The sequence below is a fragment of the Uloborus diversus genome, chromosome 10, assembly GCF_026930045.1.
Source record: "Uloborus diversus isolate 005 chromosome 10, Udiv.v.3.1, whole genome shotgun sequence".
NCBI lineage: Eukaryota > Metazoa > Arthropoda > Arachnida > Araneae > Uloboridae > Uloborus > Uloborus diversus.
In genome coordinates this window covers 103,343,784-103,366,457 of record NC_072740.1, presented here as the reverse complement: position 1 = coordinate 103,366,457, position 22,674 = coordinate 103,343,784, and the positions used below count along the sequence as shown (strand labels likewise).

Genomic DNA, 22,674 nt, shown 5'->3' with positions numbered 1-22,674 from the left:
TAATTAACAGGTATCAATATTGGTTATAGAATTTTCAGAATGTACTTTCAAAAATACCAAGCCTGAATTAAATCTGGAAAGCAGTAGTTTATTTCTAACCCAGTTGTAAACATTAACTTTTACCTGAAATTTTATCTATTTACATACTTTACAGTCAAAATAAAGTATTTTAAACAACAACTACCAAACTATTTAGTAAAGTATGCGGTGGTCTAAAAGATCTTACAATTTAATGATTGAACATCATCAATAATATTTTACAAAATATAAGCATGTATTGTACACAAATAATATTCAGATATTTGACACAAAATATGGCATTAGAAACCCCAATGGTTCATTACAATCTATTTTAATCATATACATATATATATATATATATATGTACTTTTTCCACAAGTCATGAAAGACAGTACTTCATGAAAAACAACCTTATTGAGTGAACTAGAGTGTTTCTAGTTTAAATTTTTAAACAAAAACACATAAGAATCGTTTATGATCTATGTTATACGGCATCAGAACATTGGAAATACAATATAACATTGTGTTAATATTTAAATGTTGGTGTTAAGAATCTGTAACAAGTGTTGACAGAAATGCATTTAGTATTATTTTTAAATTAAAATATTCCGATATTTTCTTTCATAGTTTGTGCAGTGGAACCCAGATTTTATGTTTTCGGTCGGACCAGTGATAAAAAAAATTCCAAGCAGGAAAACGTAAAATTGGAGCAGTGATAAAAATCTTAGCATATTGTTTAAAAGTTGATTCCTATGCAATGAAGTAGTGAGAAAAATGAGCAATCTCTTTACCGTATTACCACCCATTATCCGGCATGCCAGAAAAAAGCGAGGTGACCAGCATGCCAGGAAATTCAAATTTTTCGGCATGCAAGATAATTTGAGGTTTATTTTGCAACAAAAGTAAATTTCTCCATTCAGTTCCAATCAGAAAGCAAACCGCTGTAAGGAAATATAAACAAATATCGAAAGTAACCCTCTTCCAAAAAAAAAAAAAAAATGCATTGCATATAATATGTACTTACTATTTATCATAGGTCATTATTAATGTATTTAATTATATGCCAATAAAGTAATCAATTGAGAAGCAATCATCGTTACTGCGATTTGTTCATAATTTTTTAAATAAATTTTTTTTTGGTTCTTTTTACAGAAGTAAGTTTAATTTTAATTTATTGAATAGCTATGGTAAATTCTTTAGCACTGGTTTAGGGGCAGTAACTTACTGATTAAATGTTTGCTTAGTTTAAATTTAATTTTTGTAAAATTATTCGTTATTAAACAATATTTTTCTCTTGTTAAAATAACAAATGACATTGTTAGTAAATATTTTTACAAAATTAAACTGTTCATTAATATTAATAAGATATGTATTGAACTTATATTCATTTTTAAGCTGAAAATATATTTATTATTTTTTTTCCAAACCTTGATTTTTCCGGCATACCGAAAGGACCAGGCAAGTGATATTGAAAATCTGGTGACCCCCGAATTTTGCGGCATACTGGATAATGTGGGGTAATACGGTACTTTTTTCTTTTTTTTGAAAATTTGCTTCTTCGATGGCATTCAGAAGTCAAAACAGTTTTAAAGTTTTTATGCTTAGAATTATTTGATCAGTTGTGAGGACATCTTCTATTATTTCTTCTTTGCCTTCATCATTATCATTGAAAACAGGATTCTGATTTGAAGGAATGTGAAGTGATGAGACGTTACACGCGTCACTATCCTGTGGAAAATTTTCAAGAGTATCAGCAGGTCTTGTCCTTAATTGCCATGAAGGAAGATTGGATGACCAGAGGAAATCCCTCTCACAGACAAAGGACAGTTAGACAGAACAAAAAGAACGCCAGAACAACTTCAATCTGCTATAAAACAAATTTATCTTGAAAAAAAAAAAGTTGGAGTATTGTAGAGGACTGCCTAAAGAACAACCTATTGATCTATTGAGCAGACTTTCTGAAAAAAGTAACCTAGAATCCAGAATATTGTAACATCATCAGTATAGCCTTTTTTCAGGGATTAGCAGAAAATGAGGTTGAGAGCAGGATAGTGTATGAAGCGGACAAATTAAACTTGGGGGTTCCACTGTCTATTTTAGCTTATTTCCTTCCAATAGATATCACAAGAGGTTGACCAGCATGCCGATGCTGGATAATTTGAGGTTTATTTTGCAACAAAACAAAAGCAAATTTCCCCATTCAGTTCCAACTGTTTATTGCATATGATATGCGCTTGTTATTTATGGAAGGTCATTATTAATGGATTTAATTATATGCCAATAAAGTAATCAATTCAGAAACCATCATTGTTACTATAATTCTTTCATAACTTTTTAAATAAATTTTTTGAGGTTCCTTTTAGAGAGGTGAGTTTAATTTTTATTTATTGAATAGCTACAATATTCTTTAGCACTGGCTTACATGTTTGCTTGGTTTTAATTTAATTTTTATAAAGTTATTCAATATTTAATAATATTTTCCTTATTAAAATAACAAATGACATTGTTAGTTAATATTTTTATAAAATTAAACTTTATTAATACTAATCAGATATGTATAGAACATATATTTTTTATAGTATTATTATTTTTTCCTAACCTCGATTTTTCCAGCATGCAGGAAAGGACCAGGTAAGTGTTATTGAAAATCTGGTGACCTCCAAATTTTGTGGCATGCCGGAAAATGCGGGGTAATACGGTATTTGAATTTAATTGTAAAGAAATGCATTTAATTTTAAAAAAAAATATTGAATGTGAAAATTCAAAGATTTTTTTTGCAGATCTTCTACTATGCATCATGCCAGGAAATGACAAAAACAGTGAGGGCCAGAGCCTGGTCTCCTTTGATCTTACCACAGAGCCAGCTGATACATGGAATACAGTATTTTTCAAGATTCTGTGTATTCTTAGAAGGCATAAGGTTGAGAACTATGTTTTTTTGAGTGATTTCTCGATATCCCGTGAGAGTAATATTTGTTTTGACATTGAACGCCAGTCAACAAGACACAGATGTTCAGGTTTAACATATTCAACACTTGTTACTCATAACATTTGCACAATGTGTTCTGAATGTTTTGCACTTAAATATAAATAAGAGTTTTAAGCTTTAACAAGATTTGGAGCTGCATTTTCTATTTGGAAATATATATATATTTAATGCTATCAACAAAACTCTCGCTTTCAAACATTGGTCTTTATAGGCACTTCAATCAATATCATTTTCCTAAGAAGTTTCGTCAAAGCTCATACATTTGGCAGAACATTTGGACTCAAAATTTGACTGATGCATTTCATTAAATTATGACAAATCACTAACCAATTGAAAAGATATGAAACTTCATAAAAAAAAAAAAAAACTGTGAGTCACTATTTCCCCTGCTTTTAATAACATGCTGGTTTAACAATCTGCTAAGATTCAATTGTTTTAATATGAAAGCATGAAAATATAGTATATCTAGAAGAAAGATGCAATAATTATTTAACTGTCATAGACAAAAATCAGTATCTTAAAAGTAAATGCAAAGCAACAAATAAAATAACAAGATCAGAAAGGATATAATTCAAGAATTAAAAAAAATTCAATTTGATAACATTCAATTTTTCTCATTGAAATTATATCATTTGATTTTCACACTTAATAAAAATAAAATACATAATAATAGATAACATGTTTTGTTAAAACCATTATACAATTTATTTAAAAACAACAAAACAATGTGAGAATAGAAACATACATAAAGTTTTTAAAAATCTTGATTTTTTAATCAAACGGAGAAAAAAAATAATTAAACTAAAACATTTTACATGATCTTTTTCGAACTAAAGCATTTACTAACAATTAAAATAAAAAACATAATAATAGATAACATTTTTTGTTAAAACCATTATACAATTTATGTAAAAACAGCAAAACAATGCAATATGAGAATAGAAACATACATAAAGTTCTTAAAAATCTTGATTTTTTAATCAAACGGAGAAAAAAATAATTAAATAAACTAAAACATTTTACATGATCTTTTTTGAACTAAAGCATTTACTAACAATTAAAATAAAATACATAAAAATAGATAACATTTTTTGTTAAAACCATTATACAATTTATGTAAAAACAACAAAACAATGCAATATGAGAAAAGAAACATACATAAAGTTTTTAAAATCTTGATTTTTCAATCAAAAGGGAGAAAAAAATAATAAAATAAACTAAAACATTTTACATGATCTTTTTTGAACTGAAGCATTTACTAACAATTTCTAACAGAGATTTGAGCACCAGGAAATTGTTTACAATCTGTATAAACACAGAAAACACCTAAGTTCTTTCAGAAGAAAATTTTATTTAGTAATCTGCTACCAAATTTAAAGCACAGAATTTTTAATACTGTGGCAGTCAACAATTATAAAGCTTTTTACTTTATTTACACATTAACATTTATGAAGGATTTGTTACGAAAATATTAGCACTTAATTTTCAAAAATCTAAAAATACATATAACAAGCAGCTAAAAATTTAGCTAATAAATAAGAATAATGTAAAAACAAAATTCTGTTGAAATAATGGACTTTAAATGGACAAATTGCATAAACACACGTGTCTATAATTCCAAGAAACCAAACTAAATAACTTAACGAACCAACACACTGATCCAAAATAGAATTCTGAAACCAATGTCCAGAGGTAAAAATGACAGCTGATACAAATAATGCAGAAAACAAAATATTTTCAAGCAAGCACTACATTGGCAAGTAATGTAAAAGAGACATGTCTTAAAACAGAAATAGAATTAGATCAAATAAAAAGACTTAGTATACGTTTGACTGTACAGAATATCAAAAAGAAAATGAAAATGATGATGCATATTTCATAAAAGAAATAGGTGACATATTTTCAGACATTTTAAGCATCAAAACTAAGTACAAACTCAAAATATTAAGTAATAAATTCAAAGGTTTAACACAAGATCATATCTAAATTACAAGCACTTTTACAACATCAGAAAATGCAGTTTTGCAAAAGAATAATTAAATCCATAAAAACAGTACTAATTAATATTGCTATCATTGATTACAGAATAAGCCTTTTACATTGTATAGGAGTAAAGTTAATAGCACTAGTATCTAGAAATGTTCTGCAAAGTTTTAGATGGGAGATTTATCAATACTGGTACCAAGGCTGCTTTCTTATCCATCTAACACGAATACCAGAATCTGTTCGAATTTTAATAGAAGCTGCTTCACAAGCCCGTACAGTTTCTTTCACAGACTGCATAAGATTTTGTGCATTTCCTACAAGCATTTCTGTAGCTTCTAAATCTTCATCTGTCCCTACAAATATAATGATTAAGGTTAATACGAGATAAGACAGATGTAAAAAAGAATAGAAGAAAAATATCTACTAGTGTAAAGGAATGGATAACTATCTTACTGTTAACTCATATGAATATAATTTTTTTTAATGCCAAACTAATAACAAACAAATATCCTTCTCATTTGACAGATTTGCACACTTGAAAATTTTGCAAGATTGACTTTGAAAATCTTCTTTACATCAGGCATTTTCAACCTTTTGGGCACCTTTTAAAAACTGACAAGAGGCCATACCCTTCACGTACCACCATATGTGGTTAATACAAGAAGTACAGTAGAAAACTAAAGCTAGTTATTAAATCAAATAACAATCTGGATAATTTCACACCCAATTTAAAATTATTACACAAAGCTTTATTCTGAACATATCAATGATAGAACATATAAAAGCTAAGAAGCAAAGAAATAAATACAAAAATGCTTTGAGACAATCTAGGGTCTAGGTGAAGTTGGTGTGCACCCCCATCAGTTACCTTCACAAAATTAATCACAGAACACTTATCTAAAATTCATATGTGACCCATTATTGAGTTAACTATTGTCTGTGTTACTTTTAATTTTATCTTTTACACAATCACAACTCACTTGTGATTCTTCTAGCACCCACAGGGCTGAATTCTCCCCAGTTTGAGAACCACTGCGCTACATAATGATCCAATGTAAAAGGTTAAAACTTAATTTTGAGTGATCTTTTTTACATGTTTAAAAAGAAGGGGAAAAAATGTGGTCATGGTACCGGGCTCTTCTTTTGACCTCAACTGCGTTAGAGCGTCTAAATCGGGAATTTTTAGATTAGCAAGCGGACATACGAAGAATCTCTGGTTCTTCAAGGGCAGAAAAACTTTTGGGGTCTGCTCCAAGAGTTCAGCAGGCCTCAGCCGAACACATCCTGGACTACTTGGGTCTTACCAAAGAAGACTTATATTCCTCACCTCTTCTTGGCTTTGATTTCTTAAGGGTCAATGATTTACTGGATCTTGTCTGACTCCCCCAGACAACCAGAGGATTCGAAACAACAACAACACATGTTTAAAAATGTTAAGATTTTTGTGTACAACTAATTGAGTATTTTCAAAATATATTTTTTTCTCCTCTTGGGGGGGGGGGGGGGTGGAAGAAAAATTTCAAAGGTAGATCCTGAAATTGTTAAAAAATACAGCCAATCTTAATGACAGGCCAGTTATAAAGTATTTAGGAAGATAATTATCATTAATTTTAACACTAATATATATATATATATATATATATATATATATATATATATATATATCTTAATATACAAAAATCTTAATATACAAAAATCTTCTGTGCGGACGTTTGTCACCATAAGACTTTCAAATGACTGGACCCTTAATTACCCCTAATTTACTGAGTATAGTTTACCCTTACTTTGAACAGTTTATTTATAACTGGTATGAGGAAACTAAACAGTTTTTCATTGGTAGTTACAGAAGCAACCAAACTACCATTGTTAGGGGGTGTAAACTTCTCAACCCCCATGGGAAACTGGAATGTGCGAAACTAAAGAACAGAAGATGGGGTTGAAGAACTGGTTTAAGGAAAGAAAAATTTTCTTTTAGTAATTTCAAGTTGCATGAATTTCTGATCAAATGAACTTCACTAAACTGCAAAGAAGGAAAAACCTTTTGAAACTGGTTACAATTTTTAAAAAATTCCAGGTTTTCTGCATACAAAAGTAAATTTCCTAGACAGTTCCATGTTTTCCAGGTGGGTAGACACAGTGAAAATTAATTACAGAAGGATGATTTCATACAACATTTTTGCTTTTAAGAAGGGCTCAAAGAATTTGTTGAAATTTGCAGCATTCAACTGTAATACATGCTTCGCAATGACAACACAGCAATTGGTGAAAGTTTATCAGAATAGCTTGTCTTAGAGATGGTCAGTGCATTTTCATTGCGATGCCATAACACGTGTCTGAAGTAATCAGTAAGTTTTGTCCAATAAAACGTTGTTGGTTTTAATTTTACTTTCTATATGAAGGTATTTATTTAATTTTTATGTTTTGCTTATTCAAAAAGTTATCTGTAGTACACCTCAGGATTACTAGCTGTCAATCTTATATAAGTCCATTTCAATACTGGTTGAAAGCAAAAAGTATGGGTTGCTATTAACAAGCTTTGTTGAAACAAGTTTGTTTGTGAAATGCTGTTTTTAGAATATGAAATAAATTTCAAAAGAAAACTTGTGAAAAACTCCCTGCATATGAGCATGTATCGGGAGCTTTGATTTGCTTTCCTTGTTCATTGTTCTCCCCATTTTCTAGGAATGTAATACTTTTTGACTTTTCCACTGAGCCCCCACAATTATAAAGTGCATTAAAACAAATATTTTATTTTAAAAACAAATGAAAGACAAAAAGATTAATGTGTATACCTCTATAATTCAGTATTTTCAAAAAAAAAAAAAAAAGAACCATTTAACTCAACAGTAACTAACTCAAGTTTGCAAAATAAATAAGGACATTTTAACCAATAATGTGCTAAAATATATGCAGGATGCAAAAGGATTGAAATCTCAAGCACAGCAAACAGCTTTCTGCAAATTATGTGCTCAACGTTGGTATGTTAAAAAATGAAAATAAATCAAATTTTTGCAGAATCAAAGCCATTAAAATAAACACAAGTATGTTCCAGGGAAGCACGAGTTGAAAATAAAAATTTTCAAAAGAACTAAATTGAAATGTAATGACTGACTATAAATAAGAATTCTAAAATTTTCTTTTTTCAAAATAAGAATGGTTTATTTTTGAGAATGCAGCTTAAGTGTCACAATTGTAAGAAAGATCATTGATGTACATAAACACTACTCAGTATCAAATTTGCAAATAACTATGCATTTCAACTTCCAAATGATCCTTTAAAGCATGGTAACGTCAATAATGAGTAACGTTTCAAATAGCTTTATGCAAATAATATGAATATGACAAATTATACCAAACTGAATTAAATACAATTAAAGCACATGAATGTTAACGGTTAAAAAATAAATAAATCCCATTATATCCAAGGATCATGAACACCCACTAACAGGAGCAAGGCTTTTGCATCCAAGTTAAAAAATGCTAAGCTATTGATTTGATCATACTCATAATTTTAAATAATTCTTACCTTGACCAGCAAGCATAGTGGCTTTGACGGTTGATAATATTCGGAGTTGAGTTCCAATAGTTGGAATGCGTTCACAAACTTGGAGAATGTTCTAGAAGAAAATTGATGTCTTAGTAAAAAATTACACATTGGAATATAAATCATTTTTCTTTTAAAGTTAAATTAATTTTTCAAATAAATTGCTTGCCTATGAACAATAAATTGAAAACATAATAGCAAGCTTAAAATTGCTGCAAATAGCAATAAACAGTGCACACGTATTTCAGGGGTGAAAAGAGCTGCCTTGTTAAGGATTTTAGCCCATTGTGGTTTGTTGCTATTTTTCAACTGATTATCAGCCTTTAGCACAATTAAGTTAACATAAACACAGTCAATTCTCAATAACTCGAATCTAAAGGGACTGACAAAAAACTTCGACTTATCTCTAGCTTTGGTTTTCGACATTTTAATATTAAAAACCATCGAATATTTTAATTAATATGTACAGATAACAGATAAAATTACAGAACTTAAAAGCTTTCAAGCACTATATTCACAGTTTCTCCGTGAAGAGTTCTGAAGGCGAAGTTGTGTCTGGTCTTGAACTTCTCCACCCATCCAGCACTGGTGTGGAAATTTTCTATGTTCAGTAATATAGCAAAATTCGTTGCTTTCTCAGGCAGCAAACATCTAGAAATGGAGTAGTCTTGAATTCAATACCGCTGGAACCACTTTAATAGAGCTGATTCCACTTTAGGAAAGGTGCACATCTTCATTCGTTTTGAATTCGGATTCATGGATTCATACCGCTTTTGAAGTTTCTGTTAATATCGTTGACAGAGAGAGTATTTGGAGCCATATTTACAAATACAAATACAAAAGTGACGACCAGCAACAGGCTCTGGGCCCAGCTAGACTGGTCCTAGTCAATTTACAATCCCCAGTGAAGATCAATGGCCCTCTTAAAACTGTCTACTCCTTTGCTCATTACCACCTCTTCCGGTAAGCTGTTCCAAGGTTCCACTACCCTGCTAAAATAATAATTTTTCCTAATATCCATGTTAGCCTGAGATTTAAATAGCTTAAAACATTGACCCCTTGTCCTGTTTTCAGTGCTAAACTTTAGCCCTGTAACATCTTTCGTTTTAATAAATTTAAACAGCTGAATCATGTCCCCTCGATCTCTTCATTGCTCAAGACTGTACATTTTTAGCCTTCTAAGCCTGGAATCATAATCTAAGTGGGAAAGTCCACTTATTAGCCTTGTAGCCCGCCTTTGAACCCTTTCCAATACATTAATGTCTTTCTTAAGATAAGGAGACCAAAACTGAACAGCATACTCCAAATGGGGTCTTACCAAACTTCTATATAAGGGCAGAAGAACTTCTTTAGATTTATTTGAAATAGATATATTGATAAACCCAAGCATCTTATTGGCTTTGTTGCTAGCAATGCTGCACTGTTGGCTAAAGTTTAAATCCTGACTTATTAAGACCCCCAGATCAGTAACTTTGTCTGCCTGACTAATGACTGAACCTTGCAAATAATAACTTGTTTCAAAGCATTATCCTTCTTTGCATTGCAGGTTGATTGTTGGATTAATTTCAATGTTATAAATAAGATTTACTTTACTTTCTAATCTAAAGTTTTTAGCTTCCACTTAGATATCTAAAGAAAATTCCATCTCTATCTCTCAGGAACTTATCAGCAAATGATTGAACTAAAGAATGAAGGGGATTCTTAACTTAGGTCAGCCTTTGAATAAAAGACCATTAAGTAGACTTGGCAACTTGACAGCTAAAAAACAGATTCGTAGTCCAGCAACCTGTCTAAGTGTAAACAGTATGGTACAACAAAAGAAAACAAGCTATACTCATTTCCGCATGTGTAACTCCTTTATAGCACATTGGCTCAACAGGTGTTCTCCTTCCTTCAGAGGTCTATTGCACAGAAATTGCAAGTGAAGGTGAATGATTTCTTTCTCTTTTTGTTCTTTTAAAATAAATTTCAAGTCATCTTTGAAAAAACTTCAAGTTAAAGGAAGTTAACTTCAAGATATTGAGCACAATCAGCATGAAATCAAAGGCAAAGGGATCGGCACTTGATTAATACTTCAAGCTATAGTAATATTCGAGTTATTGGACTTTGAGTTATTGCAAATACACTGTACTTATGTATCATTGAACTTGATAAGAATGCAAAATAAGTTCTACTTAAAAGATGAATGGGGTCAAAAATAAAGATTATGGACTTTTTTAAAGAAATAAAACTTTTAACGTCGAATTTATTTAAATAATGGAAGATTAAACAATGAAGATGTCTCTAATTTTGAGAAAGTTATCCTCTCATCAGATAAATTTAAGCATTTGTAAAATTAACAATGCCAAAATCAACACAGAAGATAACTGGAATGTAGATCTAACCTTGGTTTCTATATTATGTAAATAAACAAGTGATTAAACCAGTTTTATATGCAAAAATTCTCTTCCCTTTCACTATGAGCTTTTGTTGTTACCTAGTTTAACCTGTTTTAGTTAATCTATTATTAGCTTACTTATGTGAGTAAACCATTTGTAATAATGACCAATCTTTGCTTAACTTTTATATACATTTTTTATAACACACTGTTATCGTTTTTAGCTATAGTTTAAATGCATGCAAGTGTTACTGGTTCTTTTAACTACTGCATACACTAGTATTTTTTTTACCATCTTGTCATGTGTATTTAAATATGTTAGCAGCTTTCAAATCACTGTCTTTAAAAAAAAATTTTGATTCTGGTTAAGAATCCTCATATATAATAGCCATTTCACTGATTGAGTAGTGTTGTGACCAACACTGAAACTCAAGCCACAGCATGGTAATTCGATAGTATTTTCTGGCAATGCTTAACATGCAGGAAAATGCTTTATTTTAGCAAGACTGGATTGGATATGGTTACTTAACTATTTTACTGGTAAGACTAATTTTAGGAGAATGAAGAAAGTAAAAAGTGGTCAAGGATTAACGCTACCTACTGGAGTTTAGGGTTAAAATTACTATCAAAATATCACTAAACAGGCAGTTGCTTCTTTCAAATTTAGAAGCTATTTTCACCCATTATACCTTGATGGACAATTTTCTAGTTTCTTAATAAGCATAAAAAAATAAGCAATTAAATATTCTTTATGACTTCTTAACAAGCTAAATAAACCAACAGAGATACATACTGTACGCATTCGTTTATCAGTACACATGCGTGCAAGTTCTTTAGCTAGACGAGTAACTTCTTTAGAAGCTTCAGCAATGTCCTTTGCACAAGCAATCAGATCCCTTTTAGAACCACTGTCACCTCTATAACAAAGGAAAAAAATGAGCTTCAACCAGACAAATGAAGTTATGTAATGCTGCAAATGTAAGTGGAAGGGAGGATTAATTCAAAAACTTAATGTTTTATTACTTCGTAAACTTATACATTTTGCACATAATGCTTAAACAGGGAGCATGGGAATTACATGATTTTAATGTCATTCGTAAGAGCAAGTACAGATTCATTTTGAATTCAATATACATGAAAACAAAACACAAAGTAAAATGCAGAAGCATTTAATGTTGCTTAAATCACTTAATGCTCCAGAAAAGGTTCTTATAGTTAACTGCCATTATTTATAAAAATAATAATAAAGTTATACTTATCGAATTTAAATTGATAATCTAAGTCAGCCCATTTGTTTATAAAACATAAAGAAACAAATCATTACATCAATAAAATAGCTAGTTGCGACTTTATTGATGTAATGTTACATAAATGTTATTTATGTAACAAAATATCTTTTCCAAGTGATCAACAAATTTTTACATGCGTTACATTACACGCTTTACAGTCTGAGGTAGGTACTTTCATATGAGATACTCAAAATTTAATGAATTTTTTGCTTTAGTATCAGACAATATTAAAGAATAGAAAAATTGTATTCAGGAAGAAAAGGAAGATCTCTTTCAACGAAGATGCAGCAAAGGGAGGGAGAGGGGGTGGACATGAGTGATATTAGTAGAATACTTTCCAAGTGATAGGGTTGTTAATCTAATGTCTGGATTCAGTTTTAAATTCTTGAGCATGTGGACTGCATTTAGGAAAAACAAATTTAAAGTTTTCAACTGAATAATTTTTTATCAGATCGTCATTTATTTCTGCATGTAACATTAATAACTCGAATTAATTTCAGCACAACATTTTCATTAAATGAAACATTAAGCATGGAAAGTGACCAGCTAAACTGTATACAGAAAATTACCTCACAAGTTGACTAAGTTTAGCCATGAGCAATGCCATTTTCTTAGCAGCTGCAATAATTTCATTATCTTTGCTAGACCATTGTTTTACTTCTTGATGAAGTCCATGGGCAGCCACCTATAAAATAATGTATGCATTTAAAATTTAATACTTTACATTAAAGCTAGTAATTCATTTAAAATTTAATACTTTACATTAAAGCTAGTAATTCATTTAAAATTGCTGTTTCATTTCCTCTAACTTTAATTGTTTCAAATTTTAACAGTACATTTTACAGATTTGCTTGAAAAGTTTGAATTTAATAAACATCAGTGTTAAGTGCAATTCTGTTTACATGATGTGCAACAGGTATGGTCCAGGTACAGGCAGACAGCTCAGGTATGGTTATACCTGTATATAATCATAGTTCCTACAGCTATTTTGACAAAATTAAATTTTTGACTTGGCTGTAATTTTGTAAAGATCACTTTTGTGTAAATTCTTAACATTCCTTTGCATAAAAAAGACTAATTTACTGATATTAATGAACTCTGTTCTTGTGTACAAATTTAAAGAGCACACATGATTATCAAAGTCAATTTTTCATTTTAAACAAAATCTTTCAAATCCTAAAATGAGAACGATGACTTATTTTTACAGTAACTGTTATTAATGCTCTTACTTCTGTTGAAAAGAAAGGAAGCAAAATATAATTGAAAACGATAAAAATTTTTCATTAGACGTATAGAAGAGATGGTATCTTCTGCATTGCAATAAAAAAGAAATATGTAATTCAGAAACACACAAAATATTTAGATATCTAACATTTATAGATATAAAATATATGGGCAGTTGAACTTGGTTGATACAAAATGTCAAAAATCCATGAATTTATTCGTATTAGCCGGTATTCGTAACAACCCTGAATGTGTGCTACTGTGAAAAAACAAAGAAATGCTTACCCATATATTTAGAAAATATTACTACTAATACATGCATTGTAATCAATTAATACATTCAGAAAAAACATTGAAAAAGAAAGATGATACTCCACAATCTCAGAATGCGTTGTAATCCACAGTGGAAGCTGAACAGTTTTATTCTCTCTGAGTAAACTAAAATGTCCATGAGTAAACAAATGTACAGACTTTATTTTCTATGTGAAATATTTAACATTTCCTTCTCGATACACAATGGGACTTTTACTATCTAACAAATTGATGAATGATTTCTAAAAAAGAAAATTACAGTATTCAACCACAAACATTTCAAGTAAAGAGGTCAGAAATTTTTGTCTGTCTTAGCCAAGACTTTCAATTTACTGTACGTACCTGAAATTTTAAATGCAATTAGATAGAAAACCAAGCTTAACAAACAAAACGTTTAATTTGGCAATGATTTAGCATTAAACGTAATCATATTAAGAGAGATTAACTGCACTTATCTTAGATAATCTAATAATACTGCCAACTTCCAATTCCATACGGCAAAAAAAAAAAAAGTCGAACTTAGCAAACATTTAGATAATTATTGATGCAGGTTACTACATTTCAATGAAAACAAAATAAAAAAAGTTTTGAAAAAGAGATAAACAGAAGGAGAAAGATTTTAGGAATTTCTTTCATTCCACTTATATTCTACATAGTTAAAGGCATTGGTGAGATTAGGTGGGGGGGGGGACTTTTAAACCATAAAAATAGTTGTTGAATGATTAAAATGAACTATTTTAGTGAAATTCATTTTTCAAGATTTTATTTATTTATTTCTTTTTTTTTTTGCTGCTGATATTAAAATTTGAATTCTTTAGTACTTTCCTGACAACTAGATGCCCTGATATTGAAAAAATTTGCTCTCTCTGGTTTCCTGGGAAAAACACTAAAAGTAAAGTATATAAAGAGATCAAAATTGTATTGAACTCAAATCCAGAATGCAATATCTTTTACTGCAATTTATTACTATATTTTGCACCATATTAAATTATTTTTCAGAAGAAAAATGTTACATTAAATACACATAGAAAACATTATAATTTAAAATGTCATAAGAAAATAAACTTATGACTTATGATATAACATTGACATGAAGAATTGAAACATCAGATAGAAATTACACAATTTGCTTTTTAAACATATCTAGCCAAATTACCCCCCCCCCTTCTTTATTTGTTTCATGAAATCATATACAATACAGAACCTCTTGTCTGGAAATCAATTATCAAAAAACCAGTTCACCAAAATTTCATTTTCGTGAAAACAAATTACCAAATCATAAAAAAAAAAACAATTATCAATTATGAACTTAATGTTTTTAAAAAATGTTTTTTGAGGCAATATTTTATTTAAAAAGTGGAAAGTACAGTCAATTCGCAATAACTGGAATCTAAAGGGACCGACGAAAAACTTTGGCTTATCGGAAGTTCAACTTACTGCTAGTTTCAGTTTTCGACATTTTAATATTAAAAACCATCGAATATTTTAATCGGATTGTACATATAACAGACAAAATTACAGAACTTAAATGTTTTCAAGCACTATATTAAGTTTCTCCGTGAAGAGTTCTGAAGACGAAGTTGTGTCTGGTCTTGAACTTCTCCACCCATCCAGCAACGCGTGGAAATTTTCTAAGTTCAGTAATATAGCAAAATTCATTGCTTTCTCACACAGTAAACATCTAGAAATGGCATGGTCTTGAATTCGATACTGCTGGAACCACCTGAATAAAGCTGATTCTACTTCAGGAAAAGTGTACATCTTCATTTGTTTCAAATTCAGATTCATAAATTCGTACCACCTTTTGAAGAATCTTTCTTTTTGATTGTTGGATTCCTTTCAATGTCATAAATAAGATATTCTTTGCTTTCTAAATCTGAGGTTTTTAGCTTTTGCTTAGACATCTTTAATAGTAAAGAATACTCTTTTTCTCTCTCTTGGGAACTTATCAGCAAATGATCGAACTAAAGATTGAAGGGGAATGAATCCCAACTTAGTTCAGCCTCTGAATAAAATAAATCAGTTGAGTTGACAACTTGACAGTTTAAAAGTAGTCCAGCAACATGTCTAAGTGTAAACGGTACAGTACAACAAAAGAAAACAAGCTAGGCTCATTTCCGAATGTGTAACTCCTTTATCGCACATGGGCTCAACAGCTTTAGAGGCCTAACATGCATGCATTGCAAGTGAAGGAGAATGAATTTTTCTCTCATAGTCACTTGTTTCCTTCTTGTATTTTCCCATTCTTCTGAAATAAATTTCGAGTCATCTTTGAAAAACTTGGAGTTAAAGGAAGTTAACTTTGAGATAGTGAGAATAATTAGCATGGAATAAAAGACAAAGGGGTCGGGACTTGATAAAAACTTCAAGTTATAATAACATTCGAATGATCAGACTTTGAGTTATCGCGAATTGACTGTATATGGCATGTTTTGCTCATGCATTCACCATGTGATTGGCATTATAATTACTTGCACCAAACATTGCATTTCAGTACATAATATTGATTCCAAAAAATACATTTGTATTTTTGCTCAATATGATTTATATTGTTCCCTAATGAGAAAATAATAAGAAATATCATGCACCAAGAGCAGATGCTAATAGATTTTTTCACAACAAAAGAAAAATGCTAATGTTTTGTATGACACATGTCATTGATGAAAAATATTAAAAGATTTAATTTGAATTCTGAAATTTTTAATTCAAATTATGTTTTTCGCAATCACAAACTAAGACAGGATCCTACTCATTGGAGTTATTGTTTCTAGAAACAGCTCTTGTCCCCCCCCCCCCCCCAAGCCTGCCTCTCCTCCTGGGCGGTTACGTGTACATAGTTGTGTGTGTAAGTGTATAGGCTTGTGTGTGTGTAGACCTGTGTGTATGCACGTAGGCGTGTGTATGTGTATGAGCATGCATGTGTCTAGGACATGGACGCCTCCGACCAGGAGAAGCGGATAGCTCAGGACCAGATGCCCCGCTCCACATGCAGAGGACGGTGGTGCTGCAGAGGCTTCTGGTCCAAGCTGAAAAAGGCATGGACCTCAAAAACGGTCAAATGAGAACAATAAGCAATCGTGATTGCTCAAAAAAAAGCAAACAGACAAAGTATTCAATAGGCAAAAGCTAAGTATGAATGAGATTCCGAACATTTAAATTAAAAACACATGCCTTAAAAAAAAGAAACATAAAACATCAGATAAAGATACCATGGTGGTTTTTTTTTTCCAAAATACAGTGACCCTTTTCTCTTTATTTGTTTCGCTTTTAGAGTAATTATTACTTTTGATTAATATTGAAACAATAACATCAATTTATTCTGAGCAATGTTAGATTTGGTTGTAAATATATTTAAATACGTAAATATTGATTGATTGTATCTGATTCTTAATGTAGACTAATGCTAAATCAATTCTGATGCCCAGACCCAGCTTGTATTGCCCTTAAGTGGTAGTCAAACATCTAAACCTTATATATACTTCGAAGAATTACATGCACTTCACTCTCTAAATACAGTAAAGCACCGTTTATACGTTTCTCTTTTATATATTTTTATCAATAATGCATTTTTTAAATTGGTCCCTGCAGAGTCTAATGCATATTAACGGATACCTATTATAAGCTTTTTCATTTGTACGCTTATTTTATACAGCCCCTTCAGAAACGTACAAAGGGTGCTTCACTGTATATTTTTAACTTACACAAATCCATAATAGAAAGCAAAGAAAACTTCTTAAAATGAAGAACTGGTGCTATGCATTAATGAGAAAATATTGTAAACCAAATGCTAAAATATTGCTGCACAATTGTAGTAAAACACCAATATCACACATGTGGAATCAGAGAAATACTTAAAAATTGGATATTAATGCCAAGTATTGAATATGCAAATGCCAAATGGTAACTCTTTTGAACGCTTAATATAAAAACATGCATGGGTATATCTGGAGGGGGGGGGGGGGGTAGCTGCAACATATATATGCAATGCAAATAATAAAATGCATAATTACATGGTTTCTAGAATCGAGAGAGGGGGAATGGACCCCCCTAATTGCCTGAATAACAAATATGCCCCCCTTCCCTTTTGAACTGGATACACCCTTGAAAACAAGCTTTTAGCTTCAAAAATTATTTCACTCAAAATGGTGCCTATCATTTTTTCCCTCATGGTGGTCCATTCCAGATCTAAATAATATAAAAAGTAACATTTAGAAAAATATTTTCTTTTAATAACGACTTTCTTGCTTCATATAGTTAACTATTTATACTAGCTTGTAGCTAGGAGTAAATGTTTTGATAAATTTTTAGGTAATTTTGTTATTCCTCTACTCAGAAGTATGATTTTAATAACCTTCATTTAAAAAAGAAGTTCATTGTATAATCCAAGACCATACAATATGCATCACAACAATTTCAACTTTTTACACAGATTATCTGTAGGGATTATAAGATGTAGAAGACAGTACATTAATTATATCATTTTTTTTGTATACCGTACCTTATCAAAATTTCATTTATGCGGTTTTAAAGAATAATTTAATCCTGTCAGTTGATACCTTTCTTTTTCTCTCAGTATGCATGATACAATTTCATTTTTCTTCTATGATTGAACAAAGATTAATATGACTATCTTTCAAAAAAAAAAAAAAAAGTTTTCATAAGTTGATCCTACGTCTGGTTAGACAAAAGACAGCATTATTCATAGTCAAAATACATCAGTTTGATTACATCAATGGATTAAATGAAGTTTTCAAGTCAGTCTATTTTGAAGAGAAAAAATTGAAATGAATGCTCAGAATACTTACCAAAAAACATTCTTGACATTAATTTTATTATTCATATCACATATTGTTATAAATTAATTTTAATTATAAAAATGATGGGTCATAAAAATACATTTGACAACAAATGATTTGAAAGCATAGTAACAAGAATAATTGTTGACAAAGCATTAAAACTTACATCGTTTACATCAGCAGCAAAAGCGAATGATAAAAATGATATCTGATTACATGAATTCGATGAAAAAAAAATTAAGAGTTATAAATAAGATAATTTATCAATTTTTTTATCAGAGTTGTAAGAAAAAGCATTACTCTTAAAATGTTACAATGGAATAAGTATTCATTTATAACATAAAGTTAAACAGACACTAAAAGCAAGGCACAGTTAATTGACTTATTGCAAAGCAAGAAATAAAAGAGTAACAGTTAGTGAGAAATTTTCGTTTCATAACAAAATTAATATTACTGAGTACACTATTAGCATATTATTAGTCAATCAAATGCTAAGAAAATAAGCAAATGGAAAAATAGGATAAATCACTTAAATTTTTAGCAATAAACATAGAAACAAAATCCTCTTTTCCTTAAATTCATTTAAAAAAAAATTGCTTCATTAAAGAATTTACTAAGACTGCTATCAGAGAGTGCCTTATGTAAAAAAAGCAAGTTACAAAAAGCACAGCAGCAGTTCTAAGATTAATATTTTAAGTATCAAATCTCTTTTCCATGTACCACACTTTTGAGACCCTTTTTGTTAAAATGCTAAAGTTTATATCAAGTACCCCATTACAATAAAGAATTAATATGATGAAAATAATAAAAGGTGTTTGAAAAATCAATTACTATGGGGAACAAATACAAAACATTACCTAAACACAATCAGAAGGATATAAGAATATATTCGCTTCATCCAGAGTGAAAATGATTTTCTTCTTCAAAATAACTCAAAACATTATTTCTCTCTTTTATTATTTTCTAAAATTCTATTTGTTTCAAATTGACTTTGATATCTAGTTTGACATTGTCGAAGTAGCACATTGCAGTGATTTGAAGTTAGAGTGGCATTAACTCTACAAGACACATGCCCCTCATGTAATTGAGTAGTCAGTTTGCTGTTAACTTCAATACCAATGCATGATAAACTCCATTAAAGCATAGTGGTCCGAAGGTTTTGTGCTAAGAAGGGACAGTCAACTCCCGATTAGCAGCGGTCGGATTATCAACTGGTCTTTTCATTTTTTTTTCAATAATGATGATTTACTGAATGTAGAAAAATGTTTGTTTTTAGCTCTTACATAAGATTTTTACATTCAATGTTATCGTTTTTAGCTATAATTTAAACTAATGTATGAGTATCATTCATATTTTTAAGCTATTGTACACACTAATATCATTTTTACCTATTATTTGAATTATCTGCGGCTCTTCCTTATCCGCGGTTACTGAGCCACCCTATTCCGAGGATAATCAGGTGTTTACTGTAGTCAGAGAAGAAAATATGATGCATTAAAGCTCCATGTGAAGGGATAAGATCCTGTCTATAGAGTCTGGCTCCAATGCCAGCATGCTACATTTGACCACTAGAACACATGGAAAATTTAAGCCTTCAGGCAAAGAGATAGAGTATTGGGAAGAAAAGGTTGATAAATCACATTCATGCAGCAAATACAGCAGTCTTCTCTCTTCAGTACTGGTTTGCACACAGCTGGGTGACAACCTTTATTTTTCTCTGAGCACTTCTGCAAGTAACTCTGTATATTTCAGAAACAGTGAGAAAAAAATCTACTTTTACATAACCACAACAAACAGCCTAGTTCTGACTCAAGAATCTGCAGAGATTTTGATTCTTCCTCTCTCCCATCACTATGCATAGTGCAATAAAGAAATTTCTTTATAATATGTAACTGTGGGTAAAGTTCAATGTGGTCAAAGGCATTTGACTTAGATCTAGTTTATTAGGCCCAATAAAGAATATACGTAACTGTGATGCTTAGATGGTACATTCAAACCAAATTGTTTTTGTAATGCAGTAAATTTTAAAAGACACCCGCATACATGCGGGTGTCTTTTAAAATTTATCTGTTTATACATGCAAATTTTGCTACTATACAAATACATATTACACATACAGTCATACATTTCTAGAATAAATTACTCAATTACTGTAAAATTTTAATTATTCATATTCTTATATTCAACACATGACTGCAGATTTTCATGCCATATTGGATAATCTTTGTTATTGAATAATTTGTAGTCTTAGATTGCACCAACATGAATTTTTCAAAAACTGTTTAAAAACATTTGTGTGTGAACAAGACTTACGAAAAAAATATAGACAGAGTAGAGGGGCGGCACATAGAATGAGCACAGAAAAAGAGTTTTTCTTATTTAAAAGAAACAAAGCTTACCATTATAGGCTGATTTGGTTGAATTATTGGAAAATGCGCTTCAAATTCATCATCTGTTTCTGGAGGTGGTGGGCGTGGAGGAGGATGCTCTTCAGAGTTTGGTAAAGGTGGACGTGGTGGAGCTTCATCTAATATTTAAATCAACCATTAAGATACCAATACATTTTGAAATTTTAATGAATAAGCAATATAAAACAAAAATATACTGAGGCTTCAACTAATTTTTTACAAGTAAAATCATTGAAATAATCATCTTGCAATGTGAAATCAAAATGTTGATATTTATTCCGACTGTTTTCACTAGATAAAATATCAAATAGAACTAAAAAGGAGTGCAGGATGTTACACATTCTATGATTAATTAAATGTTTTTTCAACCTTCAGCCCACATTTAAGAATTATGTAATTTTCAGAATGCTCTGTATGAGTTTAACCAATCAGTGGTCCTCCATTCCCCCACTAACTCAAAATCTAGATATGCCACTAGCTAAGAAAAATATCTTCTTCATTATGTTGAGATGCAGAGCTCTTTAAACTGAACATACACACACACACACACACACATATATATATATATATATATATATATATATATATATACAGGGCATTCCTTTTCAACCTGCAAGACCTTTATTTTTGCAATCGTTAGTCCTAGATGTCTGCTTTCCAATTGCAAAAATGTTCAAAATCAGATGCAGAGTTAAGATATTGAAAGTTTGAAGCAAAAATAAACACAAGTCAAAAAAATACAAAATTTAACTTTTTATATGCTACCTAGGTCTCCTAACTAATAATTAAAGAAATAATCTGCATTCAAAACTATTACCGACACAAAAAACTTGATATTTGTGCAACTTCCACTCAAGGCGGTATTCTAGTTCAAAGTTTTAAGAGATCATACAGAAGATAAGATTGGAACTTATCACCCTTTTAGAAGAATGATAGGTAGTTAAAGTAAGAATAACAAATCATTTATATTTTTCATTGCTATTCAAAAATTAATGCAAATGTTATGCCATGATATGCAAAAACACACTACAAAACCTTGAACAATTTGAAAAACCACTCTATGCACACGTAGAATTTTAAACACTTGTTAACCGCTATATCTCCCCCCAAAAGGTGTTATTGATGGCAAGTGAAAAGTAGTGTAAGTCACAAAACGCTGAGTTTCATATCTCGATGAGTATTGATGAGTATTGGTCGTACTAATATCAAACTTTTTGTGTTGGAATTGTTGGGGATTATTTCCCTAAGTTGGGGGACCTGGTGCCGTATAAAAAGTTAAATTTTGTATTTTTTGACTTCTTTTCATTTTTACTTCAAACTTTCAATATCTTAACTCTACATCTAATTTTGAACATTTTTGCAATTGGAAGTGCACATCAAGGACTAACGGTTGCGAAAATAAAGGTCCTGCAGGTTAAAACGGAACACTCTGTATGCATTATATACACTCAAGAGCCAAAACATTTTGACCACCTGTCAATAACGAGTTGGCCCACCTTTGGAGCGCAACACAGCTTCAACCCTCCTTGGCATGGATGCCACAAGTCCTTGGTAAATGATCGGAGACAGATTGTACCAGATGATTAAGCAATTGTCACGCGAATCCGAGATATTGCGAATTGGTGGTCTTTGAACTCTGAGCTGCCATCCCATGACATCCCAAATGTTTTCTATCGGATTGAGATCCAGTGAGTTAGGCGGCCAGGACATTAACTGGAATTCAGCATT

The 22,674-nt window shown here is 30.7% G+C and overlaps 1 protein-coding gene across 2 annotated transcripts in view; it reads right to left on the bottom strand.

Annotated features, from left to right (window-relative positions):
• Positions 1-374: 374 nt before the first annotated feature.
• Positions 375-22,674, bottom strand: part of LOC129231317 (vinculin-like) — a 91,558-nt gene continuing 69,258 nt past the window's right edge. The window contains exons 18-22 of one of the 2 annotated variants that reach the window (XM_054865607.1): positions 20,938-21,065; positions 12,776-12,891; positions 11,711-11,834; positions 8,523-8,613; positions 375-5,349 (exon numbers count right to left, since the gene is read on the bottom strand). In XM_054865607.1, the coding sequence (XP_054721582.1) occupies positions 5,180-5,349; positions 8,523-8,613; positions 11,711-11,834; positions 12,776-12,891; positions 20,938-21,065 (629 nt within the window). In that variant the 3' untranslated portion in view covers positions 375-5,179. The remainder of the gene's footprint in view (positions 5,350-8,522; positions 8,614-11,710; positions 11,835-12,775; positions 12,892-20,937; positions 21,066-22,674) is intronic. The other variant, XM_054865606.1, reaches the window with a different exon arrangement.